General features: G+C 46.6%; 4 protein-coding genes across 8 annotated transcripts in view; 2 read left to right on the top strand and 2 right to left on the bottom strand.

The window, feature by feature from the left end:
- The window catches only part of LOC125955967 (mitochondrial translation release factor in rescue), a 596-nt gene extending 405 nt beyond the window's left edge, over positions 1–191 (top strand). Inside the window, exon 1 of the mRNA XM_049687347.1 lies at positions 1–191. This exon is cut by the window's left edge and continues 405 nt beyond it. Coding sequence (XP_049543304.1) covers positions 1–87 — 87 coding nt within the window. The 3' untranslated portion in view covers positions 88–191.
- On the bottom strand, positions 82–2,046 carry LOC125955920 (RING-type E3 ubiquitin-protein ligase PPIL2). The gene is made up of 3 exons (XM_049687256.1): positions 1,912–2,046; positions 745–1,845; positions 82–648 (listed from the first exon to the last, which is right to left on the bottom strand). Exons 1-3 carry the CDS (start codon positions 1,941–1,943, stop codon positions 183–185), a joined length of 1,599 nt encoding a protein of 532 aa, XP_049543213.1. The 5' UTR covers positions 1,944–2,046; the 3' UTR covers positions 82–182.
- A 96-nt stretch (positions 2,047–2,142) lies between these two features.
- Positions 2,143–3,019, bottom strand: LOC125955970 (uncharacterized). The gene is made up of 2 exons (XM_049687350.1): positions 2,726–3,019; positions 2,143–2,651 (listed from the first exon to the last, which is right to left on the bottom strand). The coding sequence occupies exons 1-2, from the start codon at positions 2,872–2,874 to the stop codon at positions 2,336–2,338; spliced, it is 465 nt and encodes a 154-aa protein (XP_049543307.1). The 5' UTR covers positions 2,875–3,019; the 3' UTR covers positions 2,143–2,335.
- A 390-nt stretch (positions 3,020–3,409) lies between these two features.
- LOC125955938 (dnaJ homolog subfamily B member 6) overlaps positions 3,410–17,500 on the top strand; it is a 61,825-nt gene continuing 47,734 nt past the window's right edge. For 3 of the 5 annotated variants that reach the window (XM_049687296.1, XM_049687295.1, XM_049687287.1), the window contains exons 1-2: positions 7,218–7,384; positions 9,437–9,627. The gene's annotated coding sequence lies outside the window, so the exon portion shown is untranslated. Of the gene's footprint in view, positions 3,516–7,217; positions 7,385–8,569; positions 9,231–9,436; positions 9,628–17,500 lie in introns of those variants that run through there. The other 2 variants (XM_049687289.1, XM_049687288.1) reach the window with 2 other exon arrangements.

Below are 17,500 nucleotides of genomic sequence, written 5' to 3'. Positions count from 1 at the left end.
ACAGAGGCGGCACGCCGTAAGATGCGTCTTCAAGCGAAGAAGAAAGCGTGGAAGGAGCGAGAATTCGGTGACGAAGGCGGGACGTGAATGACGGTCACATTGACGAAAGTAGAGAGCGCTCATAGTTGTTTTTTATGTAATATTTACAGGTTAGAAACGAAATAGACAGATAAATCTTGTTTCTACCAAGAGCTAAAATTACCAAAACCATCCGCACCGACGGTGGCCGTCTTTTTGCGCTTTTTCGCACCGCTTTCCGAGGATGACGTGCTGGAACCTGGGCCATTTTCCTCAACTGAAGCGGTCTTTGTTACATTCGTGTCAAGATACTTCCCCACTCCGGAACGAAATACCTTCAGCGGTTGACCACGCTTCTGGCCATTACCTGCTTTGTTATTGCGCTTTTCATTAGCCTCCTGCTGTATTCGTTCTACTTCTTCGGCACGCTCTTTGGCCAGTTGTTCGTCCACTTCCTGGAATGGATCGACGAAGACCTGCGCCCGTTGGATAAAGATATTCTCAATCGGCCTGTCCCGGTTGTCCACCTCAACCCGTTCCATCTCCGTTAGCACCTCGAGACCACCGACTAGTTTGCCGAAGATAGTGTGCTTTCCATCCAAGTGCTTACACGATCGATAGGTAATGAAGCTATAACAGGAAAAAAAAAATAAAACGAAAATTATGCGGACTTTGTTGCGGAAATTGATCGATATGGATAGGGCCGATGGTTGCTAAACGACTTACAATTGGGAACCGTTTGTGTTGGGACCGGAGTTAGCCATCGACAGTACACCGCGGCCAGCGTGTGAAAGATTCGGTTTGATTTCGTCCGCAAACTTGACTCCCCAGGCAGATGTGCCACCATTACCGACCCCCGTCGGATCGCCACCCTGTATCATAAAGTTGCGGATCGAGCGATGGAACAGCACTCCGTTGTAGTATCCGGACTGGCAGTGTTTGAGGAAGTTTTCACACGTCTTCGGTACCTGCTCACAGTACAGTTCGAGATTGAGCGCTCCGAAGTTGGTCAGTAGCCGTACGTAGCCTTTCTTCTTCACGCGCTCATACCGCACAATGTCATCGTCGATGATGGCTGCTTCATGCTGCGACACCGGTACCATTGCCGTGGACGTGAAGGAAGCGGCCACGGCACCGGTCGAGTAGTGGGCCGCATTGAACTTGTCGGCCACTTGGCGCTCCTCTTTTTGCTCTTCCGCCGGCTTATAATCCTTTTCGAGCTGCTGCAAAATATCCTTCGTTTCGGAGGAGATCTTCTTCAGCCGACCGTGCGGATCTTTTCGTTCGGCTTGCTGTTCCTCCGTCAGCACCCGCAGGTTCTTTTTGATGTGGTGAAAGTTGGAAATGTTGAACTTGTCCAGCTGGGCCGGATCTTGGATGGTGATGAGATCTTTGCGCGTAAACGGCGTATCATCAACCAGATCCTTCCAGTTTTTGGCTTTCACGTTCAGTTGCTCGATCGCTTCGTAGGAGAACACGTTGCCCGTCTTTCCGTTGGCCACGATGTGCGAGTTCTTCGTGAACGGTTTGAAGAGCGTTGGGCAGTGGTATTGGTCCTCGTGGTTTTTGGTAAAGTTGAGTTTGATCAGCGAACGCCCATCGAGCGGCACTCCGGTGACGGGGTTTACTTTGAAGCGTTTCAGAAATTCGACGATTGACGAGAGCTCGAACACGTTACCGTCTTTGTCGCTGTACGGGTGTTCGAAAGGTACTAGCGATACACAGCAGTGGTCGAACGGGAGTCGTTTGAATTTGATTTGCTCATTTTCTACCGAATCCGGCTTGTGGCCACCGTAAAACTCGGCCCACTCGGTATATGTGAGGTACCTTTGTGGGTAGGGATAAATGATTAGTCACTGTGTGTCGCCTTTGAGTTGCCCCCTTTTTACTTACATTTTATCCTTCTGGTGCTGCTTTTTACCCATTTTGGATGAGTTTTAATAAGCCTTTTTCGTGCAAGTTCAATTCGTTCGCAAAACTGGAGGACTGCTTTGTTTTGATTCCTCTTGTTTTGACAGTTAGGCTGCGTATTTTGCTAAAAAGGCTGCGATACGTTTGATGAGCAAACCAGGCGACCCTTTCGATTCCCGCAACTTTGCGAGGAAGAAAAACGCCATTATTTAACGTATAAGCATAAATGTTGGTGTATTTAACGACATTCGATGGTAAAACTAGCATCCTCCCACCACAAATTTCATGGTGTAAAGTCGCACCTTTTGTAGACGGTCCCTTGAAACTTACTGAACGTGTTCGCCAAATTGCGGGTTTTAGGACAATCCGGGAGGCCGGTGGCCGGCCGGACGATTGCTGTTTTGTTTCAGTTTTTCTTTGCAACCGTTCCCGCACAATTGCTATCGTTGGTCTCAAGGTAATCGTAGGCCAGCTTGGCGATCAGTACCCCCGACGAAAGGCCTAGTGCTGTCGCTAGACCCTGATTGCGTGGGATAGCCGACCGCAGAACAGCCCACACCAGCACGGAACCGAAGCTGAACAGCACGGATCCACAAACGCTGAACGCCAACCGCTTGTTCGTGGAGACTCCTTTCAGGTGCGGCCGGCTGAACAGAAACAGCGTTGTGCCGAAGATGGTGTGGATCAGGAGGAAGTTGGTAACATCACGCTTGGGCAGCAACCTGTAAGGCACAATGCAAGCAAAGGTGGATTTACATTAGATATCTGGTGGCAGGAGCACACGGAACCGACAAACCTGATCGCAATGGAAGGGTTCATAACGTTGACCGACAGAGCGGCATAGCTGACCATTCCCTTTAACGGGAAGTAGTAGTAGAGGATGTTTTCCTTCGTCAGAGGCCGCAGACGCAGACCTCCAACGACGGGCAGACTAGCGTCGGTCATCGTACGGTATTCGGGCTCCCGGGCTAATAATTAAACGGCAAACGGACCGGATCGGAACACTGCACGGACGAGAAAAACACGGCGGTGCTCGGGTTGTGTAACGATGATGACACTTTTTCTGCTTTTTTTCATCTGTTCAATAAAAAAAAAACTCAACATGTCATTGATGACATTTTCGAGAAAAGGAGCATTGAGGTGGCTGCGGCCACGAAAAAAGTTTTTATCGTGGCCTAGCACGGTTAAGACAAAAGAAACTTTCTTTCTTATACGTATTGCTCTTATCGCGACGCATGCGCCGTTCATATCAATGCCAGAGGTGCGTTGTTGCTGTGTGTTTGAAGAACAAGGTTGTTATCGTAGCCGTGCATCTTAAATAAAGTTTACCGACCCGCTAAATGAAAGTTTCTTCACAATGAAAGTTACTGTCGTGGCCGTGCACCTTTACTACAGGGTGTTCCAACGACTGTCAAACGAGGCTCCCGCCGAAAAGGCCATAACAAAAGAAGCGCCGACACCAACACCAACGAGTCCGAGCAGCGGAAATCAAAAGAACAAACAACGAGAGAAACGTTTTTTCGTGTTTCGCGATCGCGCTTGCAATTTGGTGTCTCGTCTCGTGTCCTAGTGATAAAGCTATCAAGGTATGTATTCCAGGATTTGTTCTTTAACCTATTATTTTCCATTAACAACAACGCGGGCGTGCCGGCTCCTGGAACACCGGCCGGACACCGGCAAGAGGCAAGATATTCCTGGAAGGATTGCTGGGATGGTTTCAAATTCGCATGGTGTGCGTTGATGCCAGGGAGAGGTTGGGATGTTTGATCGAAGTGAAGACGCTTGATTGGGAAGGGTCGCGTGAGACCCGGAAGTTTCCTGAAAACGTTACCGGCGTTGGAACGAAGTGGGTAAGATGGCCTACAATCCTGCCGTCTAGACAGATGGTGGCGCAAAATTACATGCATTTTTTTTATCGATTCTGCGTGTGTGTATTTGTACGCAGCATGCGCGGGCTTCGAAGAAAAAGGATAAGATAGTTCAGCAGGTGGGAGAAGGTTTTGTTTAAAAAAAACCTGTTTGGCAATTTATTTGGTGGGGTTGAATTTTATAGGTTTTATATTCTTCTTTTATTTGTTTCAAAGAAGAGATAGAATTACTCACATATTATCAAAACATTATTCACCAAATTACACGTTTTTTCTTTACTGACACTTTCCGGCCCGGTACGATTAGCAGGTAGTGTTATCAGATGTTCAATTGCATTCGCCATTGTGAACTCAAAGAAACGTTTCCTAATTACATTATAACGGAAGTGTTGCTTAATTTGTTTCAATCTACTTTGATCAACATGAACACGCCGACATCAATCCTGAGGATGGTTTTGTGATTTTGTTTGCAGGCCGCTTGATTGAACTAATCCTTTGTGCTAACGCGTGCCTACGACCTTTCGCCCAAACCGTAATCGATCCTGCCACCCCCCGCCAGCGTCCATTTCAATCAATTGCGATGCGTGAAGCCGCCGCCAGACAGGGATTACCGGTCATATGTTGCTCGTATTTCATTAGCCACCCCCGCCATCCACCATCGTTGTACTATAGTCGTGATGCTTTCCTGAGCCGGAACAGCGACCATCCGAGCACGGTAGAGTGTTTGTGATTCATTTGCAGTCCAAACATGTTCGCCGTTGTTCGCGGGGGCACATTGGCTCGCAGCATAATCCACCGATGATCGGAATGTGAAAAGAGGGGTATATGCTATGGCCATCGCATCCCGTAGATGTGCAGCGGCATCGTTAAAATACCAAACATGCACTCAAGGAGGTCCACATTCAGTAATGAACATTAAAGCGGTCTTTATCGATAACAAAATGACGGTCACATCTTCGTGGAATCGCGTGAATTAGAATACAAAAATTTTAAACAAATTTTCCAAAATATTTCAAAACCTTTGAATCGGCTTCAGGTCGTTATTTTAAAGCTATGCGTCTTGTACTAATATTAAAGACATTGCCTTTTAGATACGACGGGTGCGAGAACCAGTTGAGAAATTTTTAAATTCTCTATATGCATCCCAGACCTGCCACCATTACGGTTTCACTGTTTTGGAAGACAGGAAGCAGAGCGCGACACGATCAATAGTCATTACATATTCTCGCTGCATTCTCCGCCATGCACCCTCGAGGCAGCAGCATGTGTACTGCATTCCTTGGCAAGTGTTTTCACGATTCTAGGGCGTAGGGAAAGTATTCAACTGTTTCCTTTGTCGTGAGTTTAGTCGTTTTTTATGTGGAGGAGTTTTATGATTCCATGGCCGCTCGTTTAGTATCTCAATCATACTTTAACAGTAAATTGTGGTAAATTTTAGTAAGAAAATAGAGGTTTTATTTCATCATCGAAGGGTGGCGACAACCGAAACATCCCAATAATTTCTGGTGGGTTTTTCTATAGACAAATGACTGATGTTAAAGGCCTTGTCTGGGGGAACCAATGCCATATGGTTATCATTCAGTAACACGGATAAGTTTGCGACCACTTTATGTATTTTTTGGTTTTGGTAACAAACCAAACCAATAGCGGTTGACCACATGCATTTCAACAGATATTGCTGTGGAATAGTTCACCGGTGTTAGTAATGATATGTTAGTTAGTAAATGTTAACGTGGTTCCTAAAGCATTTTTTGTCAAGTTTAGGTTCACCAGCGTGCGTTTGAGTTCGAGGACAAAAAAGAACTTTCTACTTGACCTTTTATACCGCTGCGATGGCTGTGTCCAATTAGTGTTGAACTTTTTTGTGCCTGGTTGATACTGAACTAAACATCTTAACCCAAGACGCATGCGGAGATAATTTGCTCTCTCTCCACTCGTACAACGCTCGCTAATTTGCACCGTTGCGTCCACAGGACGGGTCCTAATTCAGGGGTGTGAAGTTTCCTGTATGTTCATTTATGTTTTTTTACCATTCAGACCACAAAAAATAAGATTCCAGTGTCCGACCGTGATGATTTGGTTGAGCAAATTGGGAGATGCTGGTTGGTTAATTAGCATGCACCAATCGTTTGCGATTGTCGTATGGTGGAGAACAATGTCTCAGTTCTGATTCGTTGTGATAGTCCGCAGTAATGTAGTTTTTACTACTGCTATGCGTATCTTATATGGTATGTTAGTTTAAGTACTATTAGCTTAACTTCCTTTTTGAAATCAATCTATTGTCGTTTGGCAATGGGTTAGTCTTTTCTGCTTGTGGACACCGTCACCCGTAGTTCGTTACCATCGATGACGTTAGCCACCATCGAAACTGAGAAGTTTCGCTTCTTTCCTTCGGTAACGACGACCGCGACCATGCGGACGCTCCCCCCACACAATTTTGGTTTGGAGACTCATAAAGTTGAAAAATTGCCTTCATATTCTCTCCCCCGATTCGGCCGCATCGAACAACTCCTTATTCGGAACATTCTCCTTGGCTCGACCCATTTTTTGGCGATTCTAGTGAATAGGTTTTTATTTGGCTCTTCTGGGAAAATGGGCAATTTATGCGATGCACGCAGCTGAAGATGGGCACCTTGCAAAAGGCGGAAGGGTATGCGATAATCAATATTTCTTCTGGCAATATTGCTTTACAATGTTATGTCGTAAACCAGCATAGAATTGAATAATTGTCGGTTATTCTTTCAGGTGTTGTTCTACTTTTAGGAACACGTTTGTTTCCTGAAATTCAACCAGTCCCTCTTGGCGCCCGGCTCGTAAATGTTGACCAGTACACGAGCCGATCAGGCTGCATAGTGTCGATTTAGTTTGAAAGGACCACCCTAGCGCATCGAAGCAAGCGGTTGCGTGCGGCGATGCGAGAGAAGGCAGCTCGCTTTAATCACACACCAACATAGTGGGCTCCGTCGCGATGCTAAAGCAACGGCGGAAGACGCGTTCGGTCGGTGCTTAGTATGGGTGAACGTACGTCGTCGTCGGCAAGGCTGGGCTAGGCTGGGCAATTCTCGGTTGCTTCTGATGCTTTTTAAACTTTCCAACCCTTCCGGACCATATTTCGGATCCTGTTGGGTCACCCTGCTGACGTTCTAGACGATTTCACAGAGGCATGCGGTGAAGACCAGGTTGGGCATCCTTCCAATTACAGGACTGAGTTGGGGGGGGTCCACCGGCATGATGTCGTTCGCATGTTGACGTTCGCATACACACGGCGGGAGCGTTGCGCGCGCGCGCACCCCATGTGATGTTTCGGTGTGCGTGTGCAATCGAGAGAGACAACGGTTGGTTGAGCAACAACATCGGGCGCCACCGGTCGGACGGCTGCGTGACGGCGGCGACGAAGGCAGTTAAATTTTGTTCCTCGAACCGTGTGTGTCGTGCGGTGTCTCCGTATTGCTGCCACACTTCTTTACTGCCAAGTCGCGGGTCGCGAGTCCGAATCGTTGTGCGTTTGTGGCGTGTGGTACCCCTTTCGGTTTCTCTTATGTTGTGCCCGTGTGCCGCGTGTGCGATTGCAGTAGGCTTTGCGCTAGGTAATACGGAATGTTGTTCTAGCGTCGAGCGCGCTCCGCCCGGTTGCCAATCGATCTAGTAGCAAACGGAATCGTTAGCAGAGTCCCCCGCCAGTTTATTTGGGGTGCTTCGTGATCAGTGTGTGGATGTGGTTGCTGTAGTAACTATATTAGGCATGAAAAGCAGCATGAATATGCGGCGATAGCTACGATAGCATAAGCACCACCTTTCGGTGTACTTCCTACGGGCATGTGGCATTGAACGTCAGCTGATTTTGACACGATGGCGTTTGCCTTCCGCTTACTGGATGATGTGTGTACTGGAAAGGTGTAATCTGTGTGTTTGTGTGTTGCATAGGGCGTATGGGAGGAGAGCGTATGTGGAAGACGTTCTGGCTAGAATGTCGAACGTGAAACGAGTTGCCAGCGCGTTTGTGCTGCTGGTTGGAATACGATACGCGTCCACCATCTTTTGCTTCCCTTTCTACAAGGATGTGTTTCTGTATACCCGTCTCTTTTCACTTGAAATTCTCTCTTTTTCTCACTCTACAGTTCTCCCACCTTTGCCACGGTTTTAAAAGGTTCAAGGGCCACACGGAACGATGAGTGTTCCTTTTGTGCAATTTGGCGATCATTTCTCCCTAGAGCGAACCGGGACGCATGCGCCTCCGTCAGCAAACATTGCATTTCATCGTGCTATCCTCGTCATGCCCAGCGAGTCTGCACTCGTCGTACAATGCCGGGAGCGGTTACTGATCCGTTCTACCGACAGTGTTCCGGAAATCCTGTTTCGAGAAGGATAATAGAATAAAAAACTGTCTTTCAAGTTTGCGAGAGAAAGAGAGTGAGCACAGCAGAACATAAACCTTGCTCATCTTGCTAAACGAAAGCGGTGGCAGCAGAGATGGTTTGTGGAGAAAACGCGATCCTTCTCTTGGTGGTTGGTCGACCGACCAACCTTTGATTAAAAACCTTCTCCATTTTGCGGTTGTATCAGAAGTGGCGTTATTGGGTTAGTTGCTTCTCTTCTCCGATACTGTTGACGCTCCATCGGGTCCTTATCAGGAAATGCCTGTCGGTTTTGGTGGGCATATGTGTCCCGGACGCGAGTACACGGACTCTCGCAATCTGAAAGTGGTTTTGTGTGGTGAGATTAGATAGTAGCAGCGAAGGAGTAGCCCACTGCACGCTTCACGTTCTTCTCAACCGAGTTCCGGGAGCCAGAGTTTCGCTCTTTCAATAACTCGCGCAAAGGTTGATGACAGTTTGTTGGTGTGGTGCGCTATATATTTCCGTGGTTGCTGGCGTCACCCGATGTAGCAGCTGCTGTCGGTCATGTAGGCGGAGAATAGGGCGTTGTGCTTCAATTTTATCCTACGGAGCAGAGGCACACCGCATGCACTGGGTGGAATAGCATATTTGCATCCCAAAATGGCGGGGAACATCTGTGTGAAAAAACAATCGAGAATGTTTTACCAAAAGCTGGTCTTGGGGGTAGACGTCGGTGTTTGTGAAAAGTCAATTTCAATCCTTTAATACCCGTGGGTCACGCCGGCGTCGTTCACGGTTTCCGGAAGTTATAGATTTTACTTCTCTCGACTTTCCACTACGCCTTCCCAACCAATCCACTTCACCTCTGCGGTCCTCAAGAGTATTATTGAAAGAGTGATGAGTTTACGAGAGCTGAGCCATTCGAAGGACTATACACAGAGAGTACACCATCTAGTGCTGCTAGGAGTTGCCATCCAGGTTGAGCGAAACTCTTCGTTTCTCGGAAAAGAGCAGAGCTACACGACGCAGCAGGCGTTGTCACGGAAGCGATTTGCTTGTTGGTCGTGAAATGACATCTAATCCTGCCACAGTCGCAGTAAGCTACGGACTTTTTTCAGCTAAAGGACTCCTGATGTTGTTCTCGGTGAACGGAACGAACACTTCGAACGTGCTCCCCTTCGGAAGGTTCCATATTGCATCGTTTGACTCCGTTTATTAAAATTTAGCTGTTAAAGTATGTGTAGAAGGAACGTGCTAATGGTGTGATTAAATTGCTGAAAATTTGTTCTCTTTCTCCAATAGCTTTTTAGTGATCTCGGTGAATGTGAATGGTAGCCAGTGCTAGATTCAGTGAAAAGTAATCCTGAAAATTTGGTTTTCTGTGCGACAGTTACAGTTTCATTGAAGTATTTCCAACGCATGCCAATAGATTAGTTCCCGAGTCAAAGTGTTGCTGCTGTGGGAGGTGCTTGGATTCATCATTCCGCCAACACGTAAGTCCAGTTCCTCTCAAATTGGTTGATGTAAAAGGATTTTATGGTGCTAGTAGTAAGGAGATGTTGGTTGTACGATTGATTTGAAAAAAGGAAAACTTGAATTTTCACCTAGTCGGAATCGAAGATTTTTTACTGTCAAAAGTTGTTAGATCACTAGAACACAAGGTTTACTGTCGGAATCGTAGCGAGTATGTTGGAGTGTGTGAAGGCTGAATTCTAAGTGGGCATTGGAATAGCGACACCCTCTACGTAATCATCGATTACTATGCGCTCCAATAGGAGACGGGTGTAGGCGGCAATCGCAGACAACTATTTACCTTACTTTGTGCATAATATGCGTTTTTTCGCGTCATATCAGTAGAGCGGTGGCGATGAAAAGTGCTGCCGTCGGTCTTGTATCAGCCGCCCAGAATGTGCAGACCGAGGTAAAGATTTACAGTCAAAACACGCAGAGTGCAAACAGTGCTCGTCGGTAGAACGAACCTGCAGGAAAGATTGTGGAGCACTGTTTGTCTTTTGCCCTGGGCGACGCTAACTTAAAATATACAAAACGTTTTGGCGAAGGCTCTTTTGACGTTTGGCTGACGGAGCGACGAAAGGCTTTCCTGTCCCGCGAGCACACGCAAGGTCTTCACGCATCAGATGCGAAGGAGTGGGCGAGCAAGCGCATGATTTAGGTATCTAAAGCATGTCTAAATTATGCCGCGTGCTCGCCTCCCCTGCCTCGTGTGCGTTGGTATTCAATTAAAACCCGCGCGAAACACGGCACAGCACGTGCTCCTCTTCGTCAGAAGTGTCGGGAATCGTCTGGGTTATTGATCTGCAATGCGAACATTCTCAGCTTAAAGCAGTTTAGCATGATATGGTGCTGATTTTTTTGCGAATCGATAATCATGGCATAGGTTCTAAAATAGTAGAAATATTGATCCATCGGAGCGGTGTAGTACTACCTAGCCTAGCCAAGGTTGCCAGCCATCATGTCGAGAAGGTTCTTTCCTCACGCCTTCAACTCCGCCAACTCACTAGGACCGGGAAAGTGAGGGAGTATAAAGTGCTCTGGTTGCTGTGGTTCGCTTTTTGTCTGCCAGCCAACAACAGGCCATTTATGCGGGATGATGGTTCGTGTTGTGTTCCACAAATGGCCAACGATTTCATGACGGCGGTGTATCATCCGTAGCAGCTTCATGCAGCGTGTGTAGACGGCGATGCTCTCATCATATGCAATTGGTGTCCCTTGCCCAGGAAGTTCAGCTGTTCAGTTTGCATAAAATCGATACTAATATGAAACATAAAAGCGAGAGAACGAAGAAGCTATAAATGCTGGTCACAGTTTTGTTGTATGATATCGATTACTCGGTGCTGAATAATGCAATGGTTTTTTGCTCCGTTTGTTCTCAAATGCTTCCGGGCAGTCGTTGAACAGGCAATCAGTTAGAACTGAACGTTAAAGTTGGCAACTGAAGCGTTGCCGCAATTTTCAAAGCAATTCAATTTATTTTATTTGTGGAATAAAAAAAGGTCTTCCGCCACGTCGAGCATACCTCCTCCGCTCGGAACATATGCTGTGATGTCTGGCAATTGGTTACCGTTGGAGATGGTTTTTGCTTATTAATTTGGGGTCCTATTTCGTCCGACATGAGTACCGGTCGCGATTCTACTACGGTGGGTTGAGAAGGTCTCTTGCGATTCGTCATCACAGACAGAATCGTGCTTCCTACAGAATGCTAAATTCAGAACCTCTTCTTTCAGAACCCGCTCTTCGCACGAACACTCTTTTGCAAGACGTGCTCTCGCCATTCGACGCGAAGACGCTTGCGAAGGTGACCGTTGTGGATTATTTTTTGTATGAAATACAAATTGTAATTGTATTTTCGTGTTGCTGCTCGAGACTTCCTTGTAGGAGCTGATGTTGCTCCTTCATCAGAGCCCTTCTCACAACAACAACGAGCAACGCTGCTAGTAGAACAACAGCTTGCAATGGCGCTCGAATGCCGTAGCTGACAGCACACGATTAAATCGATGTTTTATGAAGCTCTTGCGTCACAGCCCTACCCCGCGCCAGTGTCTCCGGCAACAGCGACCTCCTCCGTGGTAGCGAAACCTTAAAGCTTAGCCTCCCTTCTACTGATCTTGATCAAAATAGTAAAACCGCAACACCTACCCGAAAAAGCAGCGGCTGTGGCGACCTATCTACGCGAGCAGTTACCAGCCAGTTAGCTGCTAGCGAGGCGGAGAATTCCCTCCGGTGCGGCTCAGTTCCTTCCTACAGAACCGGGTCGGGGTCTATGCGTCAACTTTTTCAAAAAAGGCATAAACGATTGTTATGTAAAAGCGAAGCTTGTCTCTGGGGTAATGGTGTTGGTAAAAGATATTTCTTTGAACCAACCCTCCTACGGATGGATCAAGGAACGGGCCGGCTGACGCGATCCACGAGAAACCAACCAGGTGTGTGGTGGGTTGACGGCTTCGACTTTGAAACTGGTTCTGCCGAGAGGAACTGAGACCGAGGCGAGCTGCTCACCAAGACACACGAGAGAAACGATTAAAGAATGGATCCTTAATTAACCAAGCCTCATAGCATGGTGGTGGCTGGCTGGTACGATCGGAACTCGCGGGAATGGAACACCGTCCCAAAAGTTGGGTCCTTTGGAATCAAAACCCTATGGTGTGTGGTACCCTGGCAACGGGATAATAAACTTTCCTAGTTTGGAAGCTTCTTGAACGATTTTTCGTTCGATAGAATTCGATACAGAGAGGTGGAGGAGGAGGTGTGCTAGAGCGGTGCGTCGCGTCAACCCACTATTTCCGCATCAATTGTTCTCGTTGTCGGTTGACTCCATTCCTTCCTCCAAAAATGAGAAAAAAAAAAATCAAATAGATGGCTGCACATGCACACTGGAATGTTAAAATTGTAGCCAATGCTGTGCGCCTGTCCGTCCGGTTGTTGGGATCGTTTACCATTGTGGCTCGATGGCTAATGGACCGTAACGTGACCCGCGGCCAGCAGCGTGCTCATGAACGCCGGATTGGTCTCCCCCGGGCACAGGTGTGTTCTAGTGGAGTGTGATCGAAGCGGAGTAACTTTGGTTTCTGAAGAGGAAAAAATAAATAAAACGTTCGAAAATGCTTTGGCATTGCAACAGCCGTGCATACGGGCACTCTCGTGGTGTCACGGTCCACCGGAGTCGTCAATCGATCGTAATTATGTGAATATTTTAGAAAGCCATCCAATGCGTACACAAGGGTGCATGGGCGGGCTTTTGGAGGGTTTGATGGTTTCCGCTGTCTGAACACGTATCGCTTAGTCTGTACTTCGATGGTGTGCTACACGGTACCATTGTGCATTTCAAATCTACATTTCCAATGGTTAAAGGACATAATAGTACACCCGAACCCGAACACTCCATGGTCTAGTGTCCGTATATCTATGTGCATTTATTTTTTTTAGAGGCGTCGTTGGGTTGCAGATTAATCGTTGGGAAAATAGTGACGTTTATTAACCTGTTCCACAGAATTCGCCGTATCTTCTGTATCATGATTCTGCACGGCTGTATTTGGAAAGCAACAAAATTTATGATTTTTCGTGGAATCGCATTTAAATGTTTAAGATTCAGATTTATAGCTCTCAGCACATGACTCTACTGTCAACATCTGTGTTGAGCATCTTCCTTTACCAAAGGAAACATCTGTGCCGGGTAGATATGCTTCATATCCATTGACAACCGCCTGTTTGCTGGTGGCTGAATAGTGGTAGTGTCGTGTGAAGAAGCCACTACCATATCTGCCATTTGGAACCGGTTTGCCGGTTCCAACGCTCTTAACGACCTTAACTTTCGATTTTTTTTCTTCTTCAAAATCTCCCAACCGTTCCGACGCGGACGACGGCCGGTCACGGTGCCGTTTCACGATTTTTTTTTCGCGGCGACGGTTCGCGGTGGTTCTTTGTGGGCCTCTTCGCACTGCTACAAATTGCGCGAACGAAAACTATTGCATGAATCTATACTCGGTGCGCTGAATACATGTTTGGTGCCTTCGCGAAACAACTAGGGTTGGTCGAATGTGTTCCACATGAGTAGAGCCTTCAATCGTGACGCGAGACTGACGTTAACGTCGATAAGAGAGGGTGTGTTGTGTTGGTGTTTTGCTGAATGTAACGGTCAATTAGTATTTGGGATTGCGGGGACCGTGATGCACGGCCGCCGGTGGTGCGCTCGTTGCAGGGTTGTGCAACTACACTTCTTTGTCGTGGACAGTGTCTGCCTTTGCCCTGCTGCTTGTGAGAAGTCGTGAGATCAGCTCGCGTTCTGACATGCAGGTAAGGCCCGCCATTGTTACGGTCGAATAAAGCGGCTTTAGGGTTGAAATTTTCGATTTCCAAATGAAACTGCCACAAACGGGACGGACGAACGAGAATCGGTAAAGCCAAACCGTACAACCGTGTAGCAGGTTTTGGTTGGCCATTAATATGCAACCTCGAATTGGCGAACATGGAGTGGATTCGTGGCTATTAGTTTGGAGGAAATAAAACTTCTTAATGTATGGACGCTGTTGGCCGGAAGCACGTGGAAAATATTTCGTCCAGTTCAAGGGACGGAGCCCCAGGGAATGATCAAAATGACAGTATTTATGAGGCTCGAAGGACCGTGCCCCACCGGCTCCCACGAGAACACTATGGTTCCAAATGGTGCGGAACGTAAATTATGGAACTCTGAAACTTTGAATTCTATCCCCCGTTACCTTGAAATGGAATTGTGGTTCGGTAAAGGATTTACTTGCTAATGCTGTTTTTCGTAGACAAATAGAACGTTAAAAATTCATTTTGTTTGCTGTTTGATTAGTTAGCAACTACATCACCTAATTATGCAACAAGGCGTCATAAAATGCTATGCACATAGATAATGTTTTGTAGTATAATATTCACTCCTAACATAATTTGTTTTCAACTCCTCTTCCTGTTCGTCAAACAAATTGTGAAGGTGACTTCTGGACGGCTCGAGAATAGTCGATATTGATCAAATAACGCGGCCTGGATGTTCGTACTGTGTGGAACGTTTTAGTTGCTGGTTCTAGTAATGTTCCATTTCACAGAATCGCTATGGCGTTAGAGTTCTGTTCTGTTCGATAATGCCTTTTTCAATTGCGCACATCTCAGAAAGGTATTTTAATTAGATTTAAATGTTGTATGGCACTATACTTCTATACTTGAACCCCAGTCCTTGATTATGTGTAAAATTATTGATTCAGTGCATTGACTCATACTTTTGCGGATTCTTTAGAGATATAATAATCTGTTTTGCGTAAAATATAAACAGCATTGCAATGGCTGAGTAGGAAAACGATTTCCCAAGCCTAAGTCAACAAATACTCGGGTGTTGCAAGCGCGCAAAGCATTGCGGCGTATTGGTTCTGCACGCATATAGACGGTATTGTTGCTGGGGCTTTCTGTCGACATAACCTCCGACTAACTCCGCCGTTATTGACGCGAAATGTGTGTCCTTGCCGGTATGTCACTCTATGAAGCACCACGGTAGAGTGGTGGTTGTTTGTTGGGCGTGTGCAGCATGGGGAATGATGAATCAAGTGAAGTGAGTGATAGTGACATGTGCACGATGATGGCTAAGAACGGTTAATGGTTTTCTATTTTTTCCTCATTCAGTCATTTCTAACAGTATTGTTGTTGATGGTTACCTTTTAACAGGAGGAAGGAACGGTTCCATCACCATGAACCTGACGGTGTCTATTGATTAGGAAGCAAGCGTTAGTGGCACTGTTCGTTTGAAATTTACCGCTGCCCGGCATCGGCAACCCGGGACCGTTTCGATTGTGATAGTGACCTTCTTGGGAGTGTGGCGCGCGCGGTCAGGTTTGAGAAGCAGCAATGGCAAGTTTTTGACGGGCCGATAACGGTCGCCTCGGTCATAAACAGTGTTTCATTATTTTATGCTTCCGACGAAAAGAGAAGTTCCGCACGGATATCGTGAAATGGAACCATTTTGCCAGCGGTGACAGTGACATTTTTAGCATTTTTTTGCGATGTCTCGTACCGACCTTACGAGGCACAGTGCCGTTGCGTGATATTGGTGGTAGCTTTTGTATTGTTTTTCAACATATGTTTTGAGTCGTTCTATTGTTGAGTTGCATTTTTTTTGTATTATAAAATGATGACAACACAATACTCTTTATTTGAAGCTGAATTACTGAGTATTGAATATGCCAATGGCGATGATATAATTGAACTGTTGATCTTCTTTCGCTTACATAACTAACCACATTCCTTGATGGACCTGTTCTGAGTTTCAACTACTCATCAATCCCTCATCATCACGATAATAACTGACCTACAAATCAATCCTGAATCAATACGGCGCTATTCTACATAATTTGTCGGTAGATCTCTTCACCTTTCTGCTACGCTGTCCGTCAAGAGAACAGAAACCGTAAGAGGTATTCCGCTTCAGCTTCCTCCTCTTGATCATGGGGAGCTTCAACAGTACAAATTTGTCTGACCAACAAACCGCCTGACTGGTGAACGGATTATGATGACGGAGAGCAAGCAACACACCACTGACCCTTTTCGTCTGGGCAATGAAAAGGTTGTCCGATAACGGAATTACCTTCACCCAGGGTGATGTGCAACCTTTTTCGATTACGTAAATTGTCTGCGAGAGAGAGAGAGAGAGTGACAACAGTACAGTCGCCAATGTCGCGGTGATGAGGAGCTAACAAATTTTAGATGTACTCAAATATACATCCGTTTCCATGGAATAGTTAGCCCTGCGTGTGTGCTCTGCTACCTACCTGATGATTTTGGATAAATGGCGGCGTGTGCAGAGTCCGAGTGCGTGCTTTATTTGGTAATTTTAAATGTTACTCTCCTCCCCCCTCTGGGCATAGGGATGCGATTACGAAATGATTAATACAGCGTTTGTAAAGCCGCGGCTTCGCATAAATCTGTGACCACGCGATTCTTAGCCCTCGCCAAATGGTTCCAATTTTCTCGTCATCGGAAATCTATGTCATCATTGGTTTGTGCGGCGTTCGCTGCTCTACACCCAGCAGCAGCAACTACGGCAACAGCAGCTGCAGTAGAGACACGCGAACTTCACGCAACATAAGTTTAGCCCCCCCCCCCCTCCTTTTGTTCTCGCGGGCTGTTGAGGTCAGCATCTGCAGTCGCCGCTGCCACCGCCTATTCAGAGTAGTGAGCGTAAGCCCGACGCGCGCACGCCACGCGATTCAGTCACCAATGTGAATGGTGAATGATGATGCTGAGCGGCCAGAGTAGAGTGCCAGAAATGGTGCCGCGAATTATTGCGATTAGGAAACGGTCGATGGGGGGTGTCGGTTGGTCGGATTTAATGTTGGCCGGGCCGGGTCGCTGGCCTATACATTAGCACTTCTAAGTGGGGTAAGCGGTGCTGCTGGAAAAGCTTCTGTAACACCAATCTCGGTTCAATGTTGTGAAGTGCGCAAGTGACGGACAGGAGGAGGCGAGGATTCTGTGTTCATGTTGCGACAGCTGCATCACTAGTGGATTGATTTGAAAATTATGAGGTAAAGGGAGAGGGGCAATGATTGATATGTTTGAATAGTTTTTAGTACAACATGTTCATATTTTTGCAGATTATCCTGTTTTACGTAAACAAGCTGTAGCCAGTTGCATTACTTTTTCCACAATTATTTTCACGACATTTTTAAATAATGAACGAAAAAAAACCTTAATGCTCCGCCAGAAACTTTTCATTGCACGACGGTTGCTGCATTTATTCCGCGATTCTATGTCACCCTCCAAGCCAGCAATTTGTGATTTCTCGGCTGTGGTAGAGTTGACCGGCTCGTTGTTGCATCACCACCGAATATGGTGGATGGT

The sequence above is a fragment of the Anopheles darlingi genome, chromosome 3, assembly GCF_943734745.1.
Source record: "Anopheles darlingi chromosome 3, idAnoDarlMG_H_01, whole genome shotgun sequence".
NCBI classification, from domain to species: Eukaryota; Metazoa; Arthropoda; class Insecta; order Diptera; family Culicidae; genus Anopheles; species Anopheles darlingi.
The sequence above is the reverse complement of the archived record's forward strand: the minus strand, read 5'-3'. Positions and strand labels throughout refer to the sequence as shown.

Coding starts and splice junctions, on each gene's coding strand:
- LOC125955920 (XM_049687256.1), bottom strand. CDS start 1,943: ATGGGTAAAAAGCAGCACCAGAAGGATAAAAT. Junction 1,846..1,911: donor CAGCACCAGAAGGATAAAAT/GTAAGTAAAAAG, acceptor CTACCCACAAAG/GTACCTCACATATACCGAGT. Junction 649..744: donor AACACAAACGGTTCCCAATT/GTAAGTCGTTTA, acceptor TTCCTGTTATAG/CTTCATTACCTATCGATCGT.
- LOC125955970 (XM_049687350.1), bottom strand. CDS start 2,874: ATGACCGACGCTAGTCTGCCCGTCGTTGGAGGTCTGCGTCTGCGGCCT. Junction 2,652..2,725: donor AACCCTTCCATTGCGATCAG/GTTTGTCGGTTC, acceptor TGTGCCTTACAG/GTTGCTGCCCAAGCGTGATG.